Source organism: Cololabis saira, chromosome 10 (genome assembly GCF_033807715.1).
Source record: "Cololabis saira isolate AMF1-May2022 chromosome 10, fColSai1.1, whole genome shotgun sequence".
In the NCBI taxonomy this organism is placed as follows: Eukaryota; Metazoa; Chordata; class Actinopteri; order Beloniformes; family Belonidae; genus Cololabis; species Cololabis saira.
The window spans coordinates 17,669,562-17,691,253 of record NC_084596.1 but is presented as its reverse complement, the minus strand read 5'-3'; the positions used below and the strand labels follow the sequence as shown (position 1 = coordinate 17,691,253).

Here is a 21,692-nt window from a genome sequence, read left to right as displayed (position 1 = left end):
TTGGACCTCTTTGAGTTGTTCACACATAATGACTGAGTGCCGACAAATGACCACCTACTACTCTCTGACATATCTGTTAGCTCAGTCTTAATGCTTTTTCTGGGCAGTGATTTGCATCCAACTAAAATACTCAGTCACCATAACTTTCTCTTCTTCGCTTGAGTGTTTTAAGGTAAATCACACTCATTACATTGACTAATATTATCTTTAGTGGTATTACAAGGCCTGCTGGTCCATCCTTACTCATCAATAGAGTACTTTTAGTGGCTCTTTCGTCAACTCAGCAGATGTAGTAAGCATGGTGGACAATAAATAATGGGGGGTTAACACACAAGGCTCACACATGCACATGCATGCACTCATATACTCCCACATGCACACGCCGCCAACATCTGCTGGTAACATAAAATATAGCCAATACTTGCACACGATGCAAGTTTTTCCCTGTATTGCATATAAGAAAATGAAGGCACTTGATGGAGGTTATTATCAGCCAGAGATCACAGAGTGAGGTGATGCTTTTAGAGTAAAAAACGATTGTACAGCATTCTGTGAGACAGATCTATGTGTAATGGATCTACTGTATGTGTTAAACATGGTGCCAAAACAGCTGACGTTTTAAAGCATACAGTAAATAACACATGAAGCAGCTTTTACTTGTTTGAGTGTTTGATTTTTGTTTCAAAACCGTCGCATTCATTTCCATTTTTTGTGCTTCATAACATCCAGAATAGCTTGTGGATGATGGACGAGAACTACTGCATCTTTATAAAGATATTTTCTGATTGCTAAAACAATATCATTGTTGCAAATCAAAACGACATAACCACAGAAGTGTACAATGTATATACCTGAGTTCTTACTTTGAAGTATAAGGGAGGAGTAACTATAATTATTTTTAAATGGTTTGTTGATGCTCTGCTCTGTGTTCGTGCTTTGTGATCCAGTCGGTCGCAGACAAAACCCCGAGGCGAGGAGCACCGGGCCGGGAAAAGAGAAATGCTGCTATTTCTTCTGGCAGGGCCGACACTCCACCGTCAGTGAAAAGGGAACGTCAGCACTGATGACGGTGGAGCTGGACGAGAACAGGGGGGGGCAGGTATGAAAAATGAGGCTTATTGAGCCACAGCGATCAAAACACTAAATTAATGGACATCCAGTGACTGAGTGGTGTGTCATATGAAAAACAACATATTTTTTACATTTTGGCACATATCCTCTTTTTATATATAAAAGAGAAAGAAAAAAATAATATTTATATATATTTGTAACTGCCATAATAGGCTTCACACTAAGCTGCACCGTGGCATACTGTCCAGTATAGTTTTATTTAAAACAGTAAATACTGTATAGATGTGTTAAGCCAAACAGAAATCACCCGCTTAGTTAACCCTTTATAGGGCGAGTAACCATATACGGTAATTTCCGTGGACATGAAAAACTACTTTCCCCACACTTCTCAGTGAGGTCTTGAAGTCATGTGAGTTAATCCTGCCAATCAGCACAGATCATGCTTTGTCACAGATAGTGTCATCATGGCATCTGACCAATCAGCAGTGCCCTGGAGAAGCGGGAACTTCATTGATTTTCAAGAAGGGGAAAATTCACATTTTTACTCCTACCTTCTTCCACACAAAAGTTCAGAAAGCTGAAACTAACCATGCTAAGTTGATGACACTCACACAGTATGTGCTTGAATGATGGTGCTAACTTTTGTTATTAATTCTGCACAAACAACAGTTAACTATGAAGAGACAGTAAAATGTTGAGAAGTTTTAAAAATATGGTATCATAAATATTATGTTGTATGTGTTTTTTGTAATTTTATACATATCCAATTTATGGGTACAATTTCACCCACAATGGGCAAGTAACCATACATGGTAACTTCAGTGTTAGATACAATGTTACTCGCGATGGGCAAGGAACCATATATGGTAACTTCTTTGACCTTGATTTGCATCAAGAATTTAAAAAAAAATGAAAAAAATGAAAAAATAGTGTTATTGGAGTAGCCCCCAATAACACTTGAAATTGTACATTTCCAAGTATTTCATTGAGTGTCCTATAAAGGGTTAAAGTGGGATCTGAGTGTTTGTGATTTGTGTATGATTCAGGTCCAGGTGCAGCAGGGAAAGGAGCCGCCATGTTTCCTGCAGTGCTTCAACGGAGGGATGATCCTCCACGCTGGCAAGAGGGAAGAGGAGGAGGAGAATACTCAGAGTAAACATTCTCACGTTTCACCATGATATTGTTGTTATTACTGGATGACAATTGCATGGCAGGCCTTAAATATGGTGTTTACGTACCAAGTCTCAGTTCAATTCAAAATACTTTATTAATCCCCAGAAGGAAATGAATTAACCTCAGAGGGAAAAGCTAGTTAGTCAACTACTTGGAAAAAAATAACAAAGTACTTTATTTGGTTGCATATTCCTTCATTGTGTAATGCAAATAAAATCTTTTGAAACTTGTAGTAATAGTAATTAATTTGGTCGTTCAGTTTTAATTGATTCATTTCCTTTCGTAGGAAAGAAATAATAAAAAAAGAAGTGAAGAATAAACCGACCAAAAGGTGTAGGCTGAAGCCTAAGCTTATTGTGCCTACCCTTTTTAACTTTGTTTACTTCATAGTTAATACTAATACATCAGGACAAATAATCTACAACAACAAAAAACAGCAAAGTAAACACACATGCAAAACAAGAAGGAAGACAAACGTAAATATGACAGAAAAATCAAGTAAAAGACAAACAGAAGACGGATCTCAGAGAAACAACTAACAGAGAAAGTAAATAATCAATGCTTAGATCTCTAAAAGAGTGAAAACAAAAGGAAACCAAAGACCAATCATTACATTTTTTGGTATATAAATATTATTATTACAACAACAATTATTCTTATTATTGTAATTGTTTCATATAGTATGGAGTATAATATATATATATATATATATATATATATATATATATATATATATATATATATATATATATATATATATATATATATATATATATATATATATATATATATATATATATATATATATATATATATATATATGTATATATATATATATATATATATATATATATATATATATGTATATATATATATATATATATATAGTTTTGTATCACATTAATGTTCTGTATCTTTCGATTATATTGGATTTATACATTGTTTTAAATGTATTTATTGAACTACAGTTTTTTAATTCATTATTTAGGCTGTTCCATATTTTAACTCCTGCAACCGATATGCATCTTTCTTTAGTATTTATCCTAGTTTTGGTTCTATTATATATGGCAGTGTCTCTCAGGTCGTACCGGCTATCTCTAGCCTGGAGTTTGGAACATGAACGATATATATGACAAAAAAGTTATAGCCTTTTGTGATTCAAAATGCCTTAGTAAATTAAAAGAAAAAACATCCCCAAAACTATGATGAAAAAAACATGAATGATGGTGAATGAACACACTTCACACGTGGCGTGTACCTGCTGGTGTTTTGTCCAGGTGAGTGGCGGCTGTACTGTGTGCGCGGTGAGGCGCCGGTGGAGGGCCACCTGCTGGAGGTGGCGTGTCACTGCAGCAGCCTGCGTTCCAGAGCCTCCATGATCCTGCTCAACATCAACAAGGCCACCATCTACCTCTGGCACGGCTGCAAGACGCAGATGCACACTCGCAGCGTCGGAAACACGGCTGCGCTCAAGATCAAGGAACAGTGAGTTTTAGTCTGGTGGGGTGGACGGAGGGCGGGGCGAGGCCCTGTAGTGGGCTTTGTGGCATTTGGACAACAAATATTCTAGTGTGTGTGTTGAAGTCGGCTTCCCCCTGGCTGTCTTCAGGTGTCCTCTGGAGGCAGGACTTCACAGCAGCAGCAAAGTCAGCATCCACGAGTGTGACGAGGGAACGGAGCCGCCGGCTTTCTGGGAACCGCTGGGGAGGAAAGACAGGAAGGCTTACGACTGCATGCTGCAAGGTGAAGGACACACTATACCACTTATACAACTGTCTAATATGCTCACTATTATTTTAATTCAGCCTTGGTTGACATTTGCAGAATCTCACTGCTCTTCTTATCAGAAAGTGGAAGTATTGTGGGCTATTTAAATTTATTTTTGCAATAAAATCTGCATGAAAACAGTCAAGAAGATGAAAATCATCTGTCTGAAAAGCTTTTAGTTTGAATGAATATGTACATTTTTTTTTTAAACAGTAAAAGCAGTAGCCTATGCGATTTTTTTGGGGTAACAAATCCAGACAAAGGTAGGTGCCGTATTGTTGTTTGTAGGTTAGCCAAACTTTTAGTAACTGTTTATTTTCTTCTGTCAATAAGATCCAGGGAAATTCAACTTCACGCCGCGGCTCTTCCAGCTGAGCAGCACATCTGGAGACTTTGTGGCGGCTGAGTTCTTCCATCCATCCAGGGTTCCAGAGCTGGTTAGCTCGCTGCCCTTCCTGCAGGAAGATCTGTACAACGCACCGCAACCTGGTGAGACCGTCACTCAAACACCACCGCTTCTTTACTCTACTTTGAGCACATTTATTCCCCCTTTTTCTTCTAATGTTTATTTCCCTTCACTGACTACTTTTATGAGAAGTCTTTGATAATTTGTTTTTGCAGAATGTTATAGTAATGAATTAAGAATTAAGCTCTTTTGTCAAAGACATTGGTCGATTTCTAAGCCAGTTATTGATTTGAATATCCTGAAAAACTCCCAAATGAATGTCCTAATGTGGAAAAAACTTTCCTGCTCTTGTAAAAATGTTTCAATTTTACAGTGGTCTACACTTTCTTTAGATTTTAGATTTTTAGAAATGACAGCATAAACTAAAGCTATCTGAACACATTTATAAAGTTGAGCTTGTTTTCTCTCAGAAACACTTCCGACTGCAGCGTTTCATTTCGTGGTTATTCTGTAACCTCATCCAGAAATCTGTAATTTCTTTTAAAACTTTATAAAAGGCGCATGTTGGAGCTCTGCTAGTGCAGCGTCTTCACTCTGGTCCCCAGTATAAATGAGCTGTTGTAGGGACGGCCTAACTGCTGAAGAAAATCATGATTGTTGAAACTGCAGAGGTGCATACACAGCTGCAGCTCAACCATAATTTAAGATTACTTTTAATACAATATGCAATGAAAACATTCTTCAGTTGCCACCAGCTCGTCAGAAGCTGACTCCATCCAGCCCCCGCTTCACTGAGAAAATAGGCCAGTAGATTTACTCAAAATAGTTTTTGCTTGAAGTCTTAACACTTTTTATCATTCTTGCATCTCTTTGTCATGTAACGAGTGCGGGAAGCTGGTTCTTTAGTTTATTAGGGGAAACATTAACCCTTCAAAATGTAAATGAAAACAATGGATATAAATCCAGAGCATTTCTGTATTTGAGTTAAAGACATGCCTCTCTCTTTGGCACAGCCTTGTTCATGGTGGATAACTTCCACGAGGTGTACCTGTGGCAGGGCTGGTGGCCTCAGGACAACGAGTGCACCGGCTCGGCGCGCATCCGCTGGGATGCCGACAGGAAGTGTGCGATGCAGACCGTGCTACAATACTGCAAAGGTGAGAATCAGAGCGAGCAGGTACAATCACTATCTTCCTTGCATGTAATAAGCATTTTTATGGAAGTAACCTGACCAAAACAGTTGACAACAGCTCTGGCGGAATTCCTGCAGGTAAAAATGTTTGACTGGAAGCTTTGTAAGATTCTTTATAAAGATGTAGTGATCTGCGATGTGAAGATAAACAGTCTGTTTACAGGCGGGACATTTATTAATTCATTTCACATGCACAACAATCAAGTTAGAAATCACAATGCACATGCCCTTTTTTTCTCTTTAGAAAACTAAATCACAGTATTACGGAAGAGTATTAGGGCCATGGAGTAGAAAAAATATTGGAGAGGGGAAGATTTTTTTTATTGTGCACTTCGAGAAAAAAGTCGAAATGTCGAGATTAATGTTGAAATACAATTTCAAGAATAAAGTCAAAATTTCGTGAATAAAGACGAAATTTAGCCTTTTTTCTTAAAGGAGCTTGAGGCCGGATTGAGGCAGGATTTATGAAAAAAATTCGTATACGTTTTAAGTTTTCTAGTAATAATGTCAGATGAAGCGTTCCAAACCAAAAAGAATGAGCCCTCTAGTGTATCTCTCCGTTGCCTTGAACAGGCTGTGTGCTGCAAAATGTGCTGCAATTCGGGCCAAATTTCCCGCGCTGGGCTGCGGATGTGACGTCACATGACGCTGCATGTGCGTTCTCCCCGTTCTCCCGTGCCGGCTTCACTGTTGGCTGCAGTACCCCCGACGGCCGTCGTGGTGAAGGGTGGCGCTAGAGAGTCTCAATTCTTAAAAGGAGCCTCATGCTCCTTTAACATTTTGACTTTTTTCTCGAAATTGTACTTCAACATTAATCCCAACATTTCGACTTTTTTCTCAACATTTCGACTTTTTTCTCGAAATTGTAAGCTACTTCAACATTAATCTCGACATTTCGACTTTTTTCTCAACATTTTTTTCATTTTTTTTTTTCAAAGTGCACAATGAAAAAAAATGTTTCCTCTAAAATATTATTTAAATTTTTCTCCTGCCTGGCCCTAATACTCTTCCGTACAGTATTTACATTTTCCAAGTGACTCTTTACTTCAGGTAATAACTGTAGACGTTTGTCCTGCAGAGAAGAACGACAAGAATCCTCCGAAGTCGTACCTGATCCACGCCGGTCTGGAGCCGCTCACCTTCACCAACATGTTTCCCAGCTGGGAGCACAGAGAGGACGTAGCTGAGATCACAGAGAGGGTTGGTTGGCGTCACTCAGACATGTACACGTCCGTGTGTCGTTCACGGCTGCCATTCCAGCTGCTCACATTTTCCTGTTTCCTGTCAACTTTGTTTTCCTCTACGCATCACTCGCTTCTCACTTCTCTAAAGTGAAGATGCTATACATGTATTCATGCAGGTTTTCTGTTGTGGCTACAGGAGGCGGAGGTGTGTAACCAGATAATCTTGGTGGAGGATGTTTTGGCCCGGCTCTGCCAGAATTTGTACCCTCTGTCTGAGCTGCAGGCCCGACCACTCCCTGAGGGAGTGGACCCGCTCAGGCTGGAGATCTATCTGTCTGACCAGGACTTTGAGGTCAGTAAACCCACAAAACCTAATGCACAGCATGTGCTGTTTTAATTGCTTTTAAGTTTTAGCCCGAGTAAAAACCAGGCGGAGCATCTTCCTCTCACATGTCACATGTGACCTTTATATTGTTTTACTTCACATCTATTCCTGTTTTTAAGATGTGCATTGGTTATTGCCCAAAAATCTTCTTAAATGACTTTAAATTTCTTGTTATTTTTGCTTACACTTAATGCAATACGCTTAGAAGATTAAACATTTACAGAACCTCCTCTATGGCTCGTATCAGTAGACAAACAGCAAGGACATGAGGGAGGAATTTGCTTTTCACAGTAAAAGCTTTCAAATATTTATAAAATTGTCTTTGAATAACCAAAGACAAATTGAGGATATTCCGTTTTTCGCATGAAAACATCATATCCAGATATTTCCAGGAGCTGGCCGGCAGTTTGAGAGCAGCAACAGCCTACAGTACATGAGTGCATGTTGCAGTCCACTGTGACACTTATACAGTTAGACTGATGTAGTGAAACACGCAACAGCAGTGGAACTGCAGTGTGCTTGGTTTAGATACTGATACATTAACTGTCACAAAAAGGTCAAGATTGGTCTTACAAAGCTGTTATAGATCATGGTAAAAATCCCTCTAACCTCATCTAACTTTCACTTCACAGACGAAGTTGTAGATGGATTCAGGTAAGGAGAGACACTCATGTGATTCTTCCACGCCGGGAACCTTTCCTTCTGTCGAGCATGTCAGCACTTTGTTTCTCTTCTTGGAATGGATTTGAAAGTTACTCTCGTCTTATTAGAGAAAGGCCGGTTGAGGAAATAAGGCTGCGCTCGGCTGCACGATCACATCTGAAAGACCATTACTCCGTTGAATCAGAGGCTGCCAGAAAGGAGTCCGCGGCTCACATCTCACATCGTGGATAACAAATATGAAATGACAAATGAGCCAATTTTAGATCAAGTTCCTTCAGGAAAAAAAGAAGTTGTTTGATGTGGGTTCGCTGAGCAAGTGTGTGATGACAACTTCTCCTCTGGCTTGAGTGCTGCTTTCCACACTGTTTTTAAAACAACAAGGATGGATTCCAAATAACACAATCATTCAACTAGACATACAGAAGTCAGTAATAGTGAAGGTATTTTTAAATCATCCAGGACTTCCACTGTGCTGGAAACAAAACAGAGCCATTAAAACAGCAGTTGGTGTCACAACCTGCCTGCTGCAACCTTGTCAGCATTCATTGGTCCTAAAGAGGCTTTAAAAAGGCTGAGTTTTCCATGGTGATCCTACCCTTTTACCCCACCTACCTGGATGTAAGGTGGGGACGTGGACGTTATTCACATTATTCCAGCCAGATCCTCCCCACCCCGCCAGAGGGGGCATGTATAGCCCAGGACTGCTGCATGTTTTTGTGAGGGTAGCTCACATTAGCTACCCAAGGGAACACGGGGGCAGAGGTGTCAAAAGTATTCACATTCATTACTCAGGTAGAAGTATAGATACTAGAGTTTAAAAATACTCCTGTAGAAATTGAAGTATCAACTCAAGTTATAAAAGTATAAAAGTACTAGTTTCAAAACTATTTAAAGTATAAAAGTAAAAGTAATGTAAGGGGGGAAAAAGCCATTAAGGACAAAAGCCATTGAAAATGAATGCATCTTAGTATAATGCAAATGAAAGAACCATATATGTGTACTATTGAGCATTAACATGTGTTTCAGAGAGCAGGAGATATGATGACTAGTTGCCTATAAGTATTGTAATGGTGCAAAAAGTCAAACTTCAGAGTCATGTTATCATTTATCCTAACCTTTATTGGAATGTACATCCAAGTTTAGTTGCAGGAATCTGATGTAAGAACAAAACTGGACAAGAACATCTGAAACAACCACAACCAAATTCACTCTATCTGGATGGCGCAATTTAACTGGATAGTTTTTTTTTAAAGGCCGAAATGAAATAGAGTAACAAGGCTGTTTTTAAAATGTAAGGAGTAAAAAGTACAGATAATTGCGTGAAAATGTAAGGAGTAAAAGTAAAAAGTTGTCTGAAAAATAATTACTCCAGTGAAGTATAGATAACCAAAATTTCTACTTAAGTAAGGTAACAAAGTATTTGTACTTTGTTACTTGACACCTCTGCACGGGGGGAACATGCAAACTCCACACAGAAAGGCGCTTTCGCCAACCCCACCCAGGGTGTGGGCACTGAGGACATGAGGAAGTAAACACGCCCTCAACACCCACAGAGTCCCCACCGAGAATTTAACCCAGGTCCTTCTAGCTGCGACTAGCCCAGAACTGTTTGACTGGCAGGTTGAAGTACAACAGGATAACTGCTGTTACAGTTACAACAATGAGACTGGAGAGTGAAAAGGACAAGTACCATAGTCAAAAAACATGCAGATGGTCTGGTGAAAAAGGAAAACAGTAAAGAAAACAATAAAATAAGGGTGTGGATGAAATTAGAGAAAGAAAAGAACAGTGGTCTGGGACATCACGCAAAATTATACAAAAATAAAACCCAAATGCCCTACATTTTTGTAACCCAATATTTGATAAACAAAATGAACAAACATCTGATTAGTTTATGGCAATAAGACTTCCGTCCACCTGTGGTGAACCCAGACATCCTCGTCTGAGGGTAATGACTTTTCAAACGTGCAGATGAGATACAGTATGTCGTGATAGCAGATGTAGATTTGCAGCTGCGGTTCATCTCTCCTACCTCACCGTACTCCTGCATCACTTCTCTCTGTGCAAACACTTCTTTCCTTTCACGAGCACTTCAGCGATTCACCTCCGCTGCAGTCTGACTCACTGTCTGTCTGTCTGTCTGTCTGCACAAACTGAAAGCATGAAGACGGTCACTGCTGACAGAACACGTTTGCCGATGTGTTGGTTCTTGTGACTTCTCATTGAGCATCGGACAGGAATTGCACCGTCATGGTTTGAACGGCACATCCTGTCCCTGTTATGCAAAGAAAGTAATCTCAAACTGGTTTCGTGAGCATGACGATGAGTTCAGCCCACCTTCCCCAGATCCAAATACACTGTCACTATTTATACGATATGCTGCTCTAGTCTAGTTTAAATAAATGCAGACGAAATATATGGTGAGCTAAAGCACTGATTAGGTGTAGAGAAAGGAATAAATAAATTACTGCAAAGAACTTCTAATCTGTCACATATTAGTCTCAGTTCTTTTAATTTCCAACTTACATTAAATTGACATCTGATAGAGTTCCGACAAAGCCCCAGCAGCAGTTTGAGCTTTTACAGATTATCAACAGGGATTGTTTTAATGTTATTTATTTTTTTTAACATGTTTCTTTATTGGGTAATCCATGTAAATTATATTACACAATAAACATTTCTTTTAAAGGGTTCGACAGAATACCCCGTTTTATATTTTACCATACACACTCAAAAAAAATAAATAAATAAATAAAATAAATAGATAACTAAATAAAATAAAAATAAATAAATAAATAAAATAAATAAGGACACAAAACTTAACATAACAAACACCCCAAAACACACACACTGCAAAATACGTAATTATAAACAGGTCCCAAAGTAAGTACCGATTACCAATCAAACTCTGACTGAAGACAATAATAATAGGAAAAATAAAGTAATAAACTAAAATACAGGACACGCAAAACAGCAGCAACAAAAAAAGTTAAAAAATACAAAAAAAATAAAAAAATAAGATAAATAAATAAAAATTAAAATAAAATGACATAAGAGGAACCCTAAAAAAAATTAAACATTTTTAGCAATATCATACTTCTCTGTAATTAAGTTAAATCAGATTAAATTAATCTTCCAAGGATGCCAAAGAATTAACAAAAGAAAGAATAGGTTCCCAAATATAAGAAAACTTATCAGAGCAACCCCTAATACCGTATTTAATTTTCTCTAAATATAAAAATGACATCAGGTCTTTCAACCAAGAATTGGGAGATGGAGGTTTTTGGTCCTTCCATTGAAGTAGAATACGTCTACGAGCTACAAGACAGGAAAAAGCAGTTATATTAATCTCCTTCTTAGTAAAACTATTAAAATCTTCAGGTACACCAAAAATAGAAATTAAAGGGCTAGAATCCACCGGTTTATTAAGGGCTTTTCAGAGAGTATTATAGAAAGATGACCAAAATGAACATAGCTTTGGGCAGGAAAAGAACATATGTGTATGGTTAGCAGGTGATAAAGTTTTAATGTTATTTAATGCTTGGAGTGACTGGAAATTATCATCTTCATATGGAAAACAAACTGTGAAGTTTGTTTTTGTGAAGCACAATTTTAATTTGGTTTATATCCTTTTCTTTCTCAACCACAGAGAGCTTTGGAAATGAAGAGAGAGGACTTTGAAAGTCTGCCAGGGTGGAAGCAGGGGAACCTTAAGAAAGCCAAAGGCCTGTTCTGAGCACGTTTTAACTGAAGATGGTTCGTGAAGAGAGTGGACGACTGAGACGACGATGTTTGAAAGGTTACGAGAGAACTGACGTGAAGGACGAGACTGGAGACGCACTCGCCTCGCTTGTAGTCATGTTTTATTTCTCAACTGTGTCGGTACCTAAAGTTAAATCCAAGCGGTGCACCAGCAGGTAAAAAAAAAATCACCTTGCTTTGGGTCATACATGCTGTCTGTATGTCTTTAAAACTTCCTCCATGCACTGAATTCACCGCTCATGGACTCGTGAACTAAAACGATTGGACGCTTGTTGTCAGAGTGCCATGCTGTGTGTGCGACTGTATATAATGTTTGTGTAAATGTGTGTGTAGGTGCGTTTGTGACTCTGTTCCCCTGTAAAAAGGAAGATGAGGGAGGCTGGATGCTGTAAAGCTTCAAATATGACTCATGTTGCTCAACTGAAGTAACTGTGATTTACTTTGTGCCCGAGAGACGAGCTGAAACAAGAAAGGTTTGACGTGAAAAAGAGGAGCAACAGCAGCTTGGTGAATCTGAATGTATAGTGCCTTGCTTTTGTGTACAGTTTATATACAGAAATTCTAGTCTGCATTTTTAAAGACTTACTTTGTGATATGAGACATTGTGAATTAAATCACAAACATGCTCAACTAAGGAGTCGTATTCTTTATGTTTATTTTTTATTTCTCACAGTGGTGATTATTCAGTTTTATTCCTGAGTGTTGTGGGTGGTGGTTAGTATATGCTGTACTTCACTACACTGAAGAGTATTAATAATGTTTTGTCTACCCTCTTAATGCATACAGTACAAAGAGGACAGTAATTGAGTATGTCATCAATAACACAGGTGTTATTGATGTAAACCGGGACCAAGGTTTCGCACAGTAGCACTGGAGGCCATCGTAACATCATCTAATCCCTTCCTAAGGTGTTTGGGACCAAAAATAATAACCTCTGTTTTAACAGAATTTAGCAGCAAAACATTAGTGGACATCCAGTCCATGTCCTTAAGAAATGCCTGAAGTTTAGCTAACGGTTCTGTTTCATCACGCGTATCATCAGCATATCAATGAAAATTGATGCTGTGATTCTGGATTATACTTCCTAATGGCTGCATGTATAAACTGAACAAGATTGGCCCTAGCACTGAACCCTGCGGAACACCATAGCAGACCATTGACTGTTCTGAAGAAACCTCGTGTACATGAACAAACTGGAATCTGTCAGATAGATCTGATTTAAACCAACGTAGAGCTGTCCCTTTAATCCCACAACATGCTCTAACCTGTGCAGTAAAATGCCATGATCTATAGTGTCAAAAGCAGCACTGAGGACTCGAACCAGTGCTGTCTCTGTGCTATGATGGATTCTGAACCCTGACTGAAACTTTGAAAACGAATTGAAAACTTCAAACAGATCATTTCTATACAAATGGTTAAATAACTGGCTTACAACCTCCTTTTCCAGAATTTTAGATATAAATAGAAAGTTGTAAATTGGTCTTTAATTAGTAAAGTAAAGGTTTTATAACTGCAACTTTAAAAACCTGTGGTACATATCCTAAATTCAGGGATAAGTTGATCTGGTCCAGTATTGTCGCACCAATAAGAGAAAAAAACATTTTTAAGTACTCGAGTCTGGATGGGGTCTAACAAACACGTGGATGATTTAGCTCTATTGAGGACTGAGGTCAGCTTAGAGAGGTCTACAGGAACGAAACAGTCTAGAGGCAAGTCAGAGCCTAAGGAAGTGGCGAAAGCTGAAGAAATGTCCACAGCTGCTACTGGACAGCCTAATTAATTTATTCTCTAATTCTGATGTTTCATTACAGTTATTGTTGTTATTATTACAAATACAAGTAGTAGTAGTAGTAGTAGTATTGAGACAATCCTCATTATTTATTAGTCCAATCATAGGAGTAGCTGGGCCAATGGGTCCATTGTGGGTTTGGTGTCCTGCTGAGGGGATCATGTTTTCTGATTCAAATTAAGTGGAATTAGCATACAGTACAAGTGAATGAGGTTGTGTTTAATGCAAAATTGCTTTTTTCTTACATTTTAAAAATGTTTTACAAGTTAAAAATATAATACCAAAACAGCTCTATCACAGTTTTCCAAATTCATCAAGTACATACTTCAAAAAGATATAATTTACACATAATAAAAGATATATTATCATACTAATGCTGACTTTCCAACAGAATATGTATAAATAAACCACTTTCTATTTTTTCCCCCTTGTTGAGTTTAACATTAAGCCTACTCCAAAAGTCAAGTCTGTAAATCAAATAAATTTGAAATAACCACATGAAAAGCTGGATTTAGACCGAGTGTTTGAGCGCCCTCTGCTGGGCAGAAGCTGCAGCAGCAAGAACCTTAACACTGCGGCTGAGACAACAACGTTGAGAAAGTGTTCCTATTGGCTTGCTCGCTGCAGTTTAATAATCTCTCACTACATTTTAACAAAGAAATACACAGAGTTGACTCTCTTTTCGGGCTCTTATTGGAAAACGTCTGTGGATCCGGACATTTTCTTTCGATCCTCTTGTCTCGGTAGGTAAAGTTGTTTTTTTAAATACTATGGTAAACGATCAATTTGAAATAATATAATTGTGCTATATGCAATACAGGAGTATATATAGACATATATATTTACACAGACATATGCACAAACCATAATAAGGCATGAGAAACGTTTCTGAAGTGTAACCTCTGCGTCTGGAAAGTTAACACAAGACTTTATTATTTGGCATACGTGGCATAAAACCTGCAAAACAGTAATTATTAAAAAATCATATATATGGGCTGAATTAAAAATCATATATATGGACTGATTTAAAAATCATATTTATGGGCTGATTTAAAAATCATATATATGGGCTGATTTGATGTGGTTTAATGAATTCAACACCCATAAAACTTGTGATAGGCTACATACCACTGATTTTGGTCATATTGCTTGTGATGCGTTCATGGTCATCTAGACTATATATCACAAGAGAGTAATTATTATAAAATCATATTATGGGCTGATTTAATGAGGTTTAATGAAAACAATCGGTGTTATGTATCACAAGTTTTATGGGTGTTGAATTCATTAAAGCTCATTAAATCAGCCCATAATATGATTTTATAATAATTACTCTCTTGTGATATATATAGTCTAGATGACCATGAACTGGTATGTATCACAAGTTTTATGGGTGTTGAATTCATTAAACCACGTTAAATCAGCCCATATATATGATTTTTAAATCAGCCCATATGTCCATATATATGATTTTTTAATAATTACTGTTTTGTGATATATAGTCTAGATGACCATGAACACATCACAAGGGGTTTGACCAAAATCAGTGGTATGTATCACAAGTTTTATGGGTTGGAAGAGGCGCACAAACCCTTATAAAACCAATGTTGGTCAATAATTCAGCGACACTCACTGAAATTATATGATTTTGATTTTATACTAAATACAGCCTAAGTATTGCTCCCTGCAGAATCATTGCTTTCATCATAATTTGCCCTTTTTTGAAACAGGAACATTATCTTTATATTGATTTGTATTCCTGGCATCGTTTTAGTACATTTACCAGATGACACCTGGCAGGTTCATTCATGACCTTTTACCTAGAACAAATCCATGTGTGTCAGTACACTTGTTTGTGATAAGATCTGAGACATGTTATTTTCTATTAAAACAATTGGTACATTTCCTTTGAAATTTACAACAACCTTTAATATTTTCTGTGTGCATGGCTAAACTGCTTGTCAAGGATTTAATTTTCAATGTCTCTGCCTGCATCTTTATTAATCACTTAACTTTTATACGCTGTTTTTTTTTTTTTCTTTTTAAATCTTAGAAATGATGTCCTCCCAAGTCAGACTGAGGCTGCTGCCGAGTGCCAGGTGTTTGTTGGACGAGCCCGTTCAGGTGAAGGTGTCTGGGCTTACGTCGGGGCAGGTGGTCACTATTAGGGCTCGATCCACCGATGAGCGAGGAGTGGTGTTCACCTCCTCGGCTACATACAAGGCTGATGGTGGCGGAGAAATCGACCTGAACATACACCCTTCACTCAGTGGGAGCTTCGTTGGAGTTGAACCCATGGGTCTACTGAGGTCACTGAGAGCAGATAAGCTGCACAAATATTTCTTTAAGGACAAAGCAGTAGAGCCTCTCATGGTGAAATTATCTGTGCATGAGGAGGAGGGAAAGATGTTGGCCGAGGTGACAAATGAGAGGCTTCTGATGGCAGATGGGGTCAGCCGAGTGTCTGTTAAGGAGGGGAACATCCGTGGAGTGTTGTTCACTCCCCCAGGTACTGTAGGTGGATCCTATTTACTGTGAATTGACAACTGAAATTTTGGGAGTTATTTCTAGACCTCCTTCCTATATCCAATTTTTGACATGTCCAGAATTTTACCTAGATGGACTTTTTGACAAGTCTTTACAATCAAAGACCACATTAATCAAGTGGCACTTTCTTATAAGTTGGATACTCCACATAACTATTTCCATTAATGGCAAAATCAGTTTACAAATCTCCATTTTGGGTTGTTCTATGTACATCTGTTCTATGGTGTAGGTTACCATAGAAACCATGTGGATTCAGGAACATCAGCAAGGACATGTGGAGCAGATGTTATTGCTTGCAATATACAATTTAAAAAGACCAGTCAGAAAGATCAGATACTGATCAGATGCGCTAAAAATGAAAAGTTTGACTATAGAGTAAGTTTGCAGAATTATGTGACAAATGTATTAATATAAAAAAAACAAAAGAAAACAGAATGTATTCTGTTTCAGGAGAAGGTCCATTTCCTGCTGTGTTGGATCTGTGCAACTTCATGTCTGAGAAGAGAGCTGCTCTGCTGGCAAATAAAGGCTTTGTGGTTTTGGCAACACCCGTATTTAATGAAAAATCCAAGAACATCAAAGAGTTGCATCTGGACCACTTTGAGGAAGCAGTGCATTTCTTACAACGACAGACTCAGGTGACAAGTGATATCCAACAACAACCATCCATTCAGTAATCAGGAAAGTACTTCATTGTATTGGAAGTAGTTCTTCAACAGTTGGGAAAATATGTTTTTTTTTACCGTAGAGTTAAAAGGAAAGGTCAAAGTACTAAACATGAAGCTAAGTCAGTTATCTGAGTTTGGGAAGAACTTGAACCAGAAGGAAACTGTTGGCTTGGTTCTGACAACAGATATAAAAACAATTCTTTGTACCAGTGTCCACATACCATTCAATCTCAGTAATTATTATACAACATTCTTGTTATTTCAAACCACATCTTGAAGTTTCCTTGAGATGTCAGTCAGCCTTAATACCAAGAGCTCTAAAAGGTCTATTTGAAATAATATCACAGATTTAAATGAAGTAGCTACTAAATGTAGTCTCTCTCTCAGGCCAGCACGGAGGTGCTGATGCATGCTTTTATCTCTAGTCGTTTAGATTATTGTAATGCCCTGCTCTCTGGTCTTCCTAAAAAGAGTATTAATAACCTACAGCTATTACAGAACTCAGCCGCTCGCGTGCTGACGAGGACCAGAGGGCGGGAGCACATTACACCTGTTTTAAAATCGCTGCATTGGCTCCCTGTCCGTTTCAGGAATGATTTTAAGGTTCTTTTACTGGTTTTTAAGTGTCTTAACGGTCTTGGGCCATCTTATTTATCTGATCTGCTTTTACTCTATCAACCCTCACGGACCCTGAGGTCCTCTGGCACCGGCCTTTTAACCATTCCCCGAACCGCGACCAAAACCCACGGTGAGGCTGCATTCAGCCACTATGGCCCTTCTTTATGGAACAGCCTGCCAGAGAACCTCAGGGCCGCAGAGAATTTTGATATTTTTAAAAGGAGGCTCAAGACACACCTTTTTAGTTTGGCTTTTACCTGATCTCATTTACCTAGTCTTTTTAGCTATGTATTGTGTCTACTTCTTTAGCTCTTTTATTATCTTTAAAACTTTAATCCATTTTAGTGACTTTTTACTTTATGTTATTTATTATTCATCTTAAGTTTTATATAGATTTCTCTAAAATTTTAAACTTTTAGGCATTTCTTACTTTCTTTTAATCTTTTAGTTTTTAGCTCCAGTGTTTCCTCAGGGGGGTCGTCCACACTGGGAGGTGTGCCTGCTCCGCCCATGGGGGTGTCGTCATGGGGATCCCTCAGGCCTGGGTAGCTGGGGGTGGGACTCCACCTTCTGTGTGGGGTCTGCCCCGGTCTGTCCGGGTTGGGGGGGGTCTCTGTGGCGATGCTCCTTGTGGTCGTGGTCGGTGGAGCTTCTCAGTGTGGACGGCCACCCATAGGTAGTGTTTTCCTCACCTGGATCGTTAGTGCTAAGCCATGTCACCAGTCCACTTACTGTGTGTGTGTGTGTGTGTGTGTGTGTGTGTGTGTGTGTGTGTGTGTGTGTGTGTGGGCGTGTGAGTGTGTGCACATGTATATGAGTGTGAGTGAGTGTGTGTGTACGCGTGGGGGGTGGGGGGTGGGGTCGTATGGAATGTTTTAAATTGTGTTTTTTATTGTTATTTTATTCTGCATGTAAAGCACCATGTGTTGCATTTTATATTGTATGATTTGGTGCTATACAAATAAATAAAGTTTAAGTTTAAAGTTTAAATGTAATCATGAGTTTGCTGAGTTTCCACTTCATGTTTGAGTTTTTGGGTTTTTCTCTATTTCCCAATTTTTTTAAAGTACTAAAGTGTTTGATTAATTTTCAAAATAAACCTATAAATGTCCAAAGGCTTTGTTTAAAAAAAAATGCTCCTTTATGCCTAAATTAAACATGTTGAACACCATATGAGGAGTAGTCAAATTGCATATGTACAGATCGGATATGGATCCGATTTAGGACCACATATGAAAGAGGCCTGGGTTGGATTTGAAAAAGTCGTATTTGCGCCATTCAGATTGTCAGGTAAAAATCTGATATGAGTCTTGTGGGCTAAAAAAAATGATGCAGCTGTGTTAGTATCTCCTAGCACTGTTCCCTGAACCAGGACCCACATCTCCCTCTACAGCTGAACAGAAAACATATACAATTTGAGATTCAGTACTTTGACATACTTTTTTCTTCTTGCAGGTTGGCAGTGAAGGAGTTGGCATATTATCAAGATCAAAGGCCGGAGATATTGCACTTTCACTTGCTGCTTTTGTACCAGGTGTTCAGGCTGTAGTTTGGATCAACGGCTGCAGTGCTAACGTGGGCATTCCCCTCTATTATAAGGGACACCAGATCCTCTCACCATTAATGATGGATTATAAAAAGGTGATTCCCACTGAGTCAGGAGCTAGTATAATCAAATATGCTGTAGAAAACCCTCTGACAGAGGAGAACAAGAGCAGTCTGGTTCCTATTGAACGTGCTATAGGCCATTTCCTGTTTGTGGCTTCAGGGGATGACCTTGGCGGGGACAGCAAGGCTTACATGGACGACATGGTAGAGAGACTGAAGCGTCATGGAAAGAGAAACTTTGAGAGTTTGTTTTACCCTGCAGCTGGACACTTACTGGAGCCACCTTACGGACCATTCTACCCTTCAGGTGTACATGGGTTGCTGAGATTCCCAGTCATGTGGGGGGGCGAGCCCAGGGCCCATGCAGCAGCTGAAGTCCACTCATGGAGGAAGATTCAAGAGTTCCTAAAAACTCACCTGAGCAGCGGTGTTACACAGACTACAGCCAAGTTATAGATATAAACCACAAATGAAGGGAAGAAAAGAGTGCGTAACGGTGCCAATTTAATGATTTCCAAATAAAAGAATATCACTTCGATTTTTGAAAAATTAAGATTGCAGCTCTTTAAAGGAAGGATTACTGATTGAAATATTTTTCACATTATGCTAAAAGCCTGTTTTTAAATGTTTTCATCTTTTTCTTTACAATTTATTCTAAATCTTTAAGATATTTAATCGAGTTCTTGCAGAAATAGTTTTTACCAGGCTTACCGTTCAGTCCAAATAAACTTCACCTTTATCAGTATCAGTATATATATTTAATTTAAATTAATGTAAGAAATTCAATTGGCATTATTACAACGAGCTAGGGCTGTTGGTGGCCTATCGTTACCTAATTTTAAATTGTATTATCGGGCTTTCACTCTTCGCCCTCTTTTGAAATGGTTTGACCCGACCCTTATGGTGTCATGGCGAGAGCTTGAAGAGAGTTTGGTTCACCCCTTTGAGCTAAGAGATCTTTTTTTTTCTAACATCACTACTACTCAATGTAAAGCACAGTTTGGGACAATTGTTGCTCACTTTGTAATGGTATGGAGATCTGTGGAAAAGATGTGTAAGATTGATGGAAAATGGAATATGTTTTCCCCGATATTTAATAATCTCGGTCTTCTAATGGATGGATGTCCCATCAGTTTCCCTGGGTGGAAGACAAAAGGTGTTCATACATTGGGGGATGTGTTTGATGAAAACGGACTGTGCTCGTTTCAGAAACTTTTTAAGTACCCCTGCAGCTTTTTTTTAAGTTACCTGGTACTTCTTTTTTTTTCTATTTACAACTGAGATCCTCTATGAAAGCCTACGGGATCCCGTGGCAGTCTGCCCTTACAATACACCCTATACATGAGCGCATCTGCAAAGCAAGTATACACTCAGTCCGTAAAGTATTCACTTTTCCCACATTCTTTTATGTTACAGCCCTATTGATAATAGGAATAAATTCATTTTTTTTCTCAGAATTCTACACAAAACACCCCATAATGACAACATGAAAGAAGTTTTGATGCGACTTTTGTAAATTTATTAAAAATAAAAATAACAAGAAATCATATGAGAATAAGTATTCATAACATTTGCTTAATACTTTGTAGAAGCTCCTCTGGCAGCAATTACAGCCTCGAGTCTTTTTGAATAGGTTGCTACAAGTTTGGCACACCTATTCTTGGGCAGTTTTGCCCATTCTTCCTTACAGACCCTCTCAAGCTCCATCGGGTTGGATGGGGAGCGTCGGTGTACAGCCATTTTCAGATCTCTCCAGAGATGTTGGATGGGATTCAGGTCTGGGCTCTGGCTGGGCCACTCAAGGACATTGAGATGGTTGTTCTGAAGCCACTCCTTTGATATTTTGGCTGTGTGCTTTGGGTCGTTGTCCTGCTGAAAGATGAAGCGTCTTCCTAGTCTGAGGTCAACAGCACTCGGGATCAGGTTTTCATCCAAGATGTCTCTGTACATGGCTGCATTCATCTTTCCCTCAATCCGGACTAGTCGCCCAGGTCCTGCTGATGAAAAACACCCCCACAGCATGATGCTGCCACCACCATGCTTCACTGTAGGGATGGTGTTCTCCAGGTGATGAGCGGTGCCTGGTCTCCTCCAAACACGACGCGTGGAATTCATGCCAAATAGTTCAATCTTTGTCTCATCAGACCAGAGGATTTTTTTTCTCATGGTCTGAGAGTCCTCCAGGTGCCTTTTGGCAAACTCCAGTCAGGTTGCCATGTGCTTTTTAGTAAGGAGGGGCTTGCGCCTGGCCACTCTACCATACAAGCCTGATTGGTGGATTGCTGCAGAGATGGTTGTCCTTCTTGAAGTTCTCCTCTCTCCACAGAGGAACGCTGGAGTTCTGACAGAGTGACCGTCGGGTCCTTGGTCACCTCTCTGACTTCTCCCCCGATTGCTCAGCTTAGGCGGGCGGCCAGCTCTAGGGAGATTCCTGGTGGTTCCAAACCTCTTCCATTTAAGGATGATGCAGGCCACAGTGCTCACTGGGACCTTCAAAGCAGCAGAAATTTTTCTGTACCCTTCCCCAGATTTGTGCCTCGTAACAATCCTGTTTCGGAGGTCTGAAGACAATTTTTTTGACTTCATGTTTGGTTTGTGTTGCAACATGCACTGCCAACTGTGAGAGCTTATATAGACAGGTGTGTGTCTTTCCAAATCAAGTCCAATCAACTGAATTCACCACAGGTGGACTCCGATTTTTATTTTTTAGAAATTTACAAAAATCATAACAAAACTTCTTTCATGTTGTCATTATGGGGTATTTTGTGTAGAATTCTGAGAAAAAAAATGAATTTATTCCTATTATCAATAGGGCTGTAACATAAAAGAATGTGGGAAAAGTGAAGCGTTCTGAATACT

General features: G+C 38.9%; 2 protein-coding genes across 11 annotated transcripts in view; both read left to right on the top strand.

Moving 5' to 3' along the window:
* Positions 1 to 12,246, top strand: part of LOC133452501 (supervillin-like) — a 79,933-nt gene extending 67,687 nt beyond the window's left edge. For 3 of the 10 annotated variants that reach the window (XM_061731858.1, XM_061731853.1, XM_061731851.1), the window contains 9 exons: positions 948 to 1,099; positions 2,118 to 2,223; positions 3,522 to 3,729; positions 3,854 to 3,987; positions 4,345 to 4,500; positions 5,431 to 5,574; positions 6,688 to 6,809; positions 6,990 to 7,145; positions 11,491 to 12,243. In XM_061731858.1, coding sequence (XP_061587842.1) covers positions 948 to 1,099; positions 2,118 to 2,223; positions 3,522 to 3,729; positions 3,854 to 3,987; positions 4,345 to 4,500; positions 5,431 to 5,574; positions 6,688 to 6,809; positions 6,990 to 7,145; positions 11,491 to 11,577 — 1,265 coding nt within the window. In that variant the 3' untranslated portion in view covers positions 11,578 to 12,243. Of the gene's footprint in view, positions 1 to 947; positions 1,100 to 2,117; positions 2,224 to 3,521; positions 3,730 to 3,853; positions 3,988 to 4,344; positions 4,501 to 5,430; positions 5,575 to 6,687; positions 6,810 to 6,989; positions 7,146 to 7,810; positions 7,833 to 11,490 lie in introns of all 10 variants that reach the window. The other 7 variants (XM_061731857.1, XM_061731859.1, XM_061731860.1 and 4 more) reach the window with 5 other exon arrangements.
* Positions 12,247 to 14,073: 1,827 nt separating this feature from the next.
* Positions 14,074 to 21,625, top strand: LOC133452500 (acyl-coenzyme A thioesterase 1-like). Its single transcript, XM_061731850.1, has 4 exons — positions 14,074 to 14,135; positions 15,446 to 15,901; positions 16,390 to 16,577; positions 18,681 to 21,625. Exons 2-4 carry the CDS (start codon positions 15,448 to 15,450, stop codon positions 19,287 to 19,289), a joined length of 1,251 nt encoding a protein of 416 aa, XP_061587834.1. The 5' UTR covers positions 14,074 to 14,135; positions 15,446 to 15,447; the 3' UTR covers positions 19,290 to 21,625.
* The last annotated feature ends 67 nt before the right edge of the window (positions 21,626 to 21,692 follow it).

Excerpts from the sequence above, each read along its gene's own strand:
- LOC133452500 (XM_061731850.1), top strand. The coding sequence starts at position 15,448 with ATGATGTCCTCCCAAGTCAGACTGAGGCTGCTGCCGAGTGCCAGGTGT. Across the intron at positions 15,902-16,389 it reads AGTGTTGTTCACTCCCCCAG|GAGAAGGTCCATTTCCTGCT; the intron begins GTACTGTAGGTG and ends ATTCTGTTTCAG. Across the intron at positions 16,578-18,680 it reads TCTTACAACGACAGACTCAG|GTTGGCAGTGAAGGAGTTGG; the intron begins GTGACAAGTGAT and ends TTCTTCTTGCAG.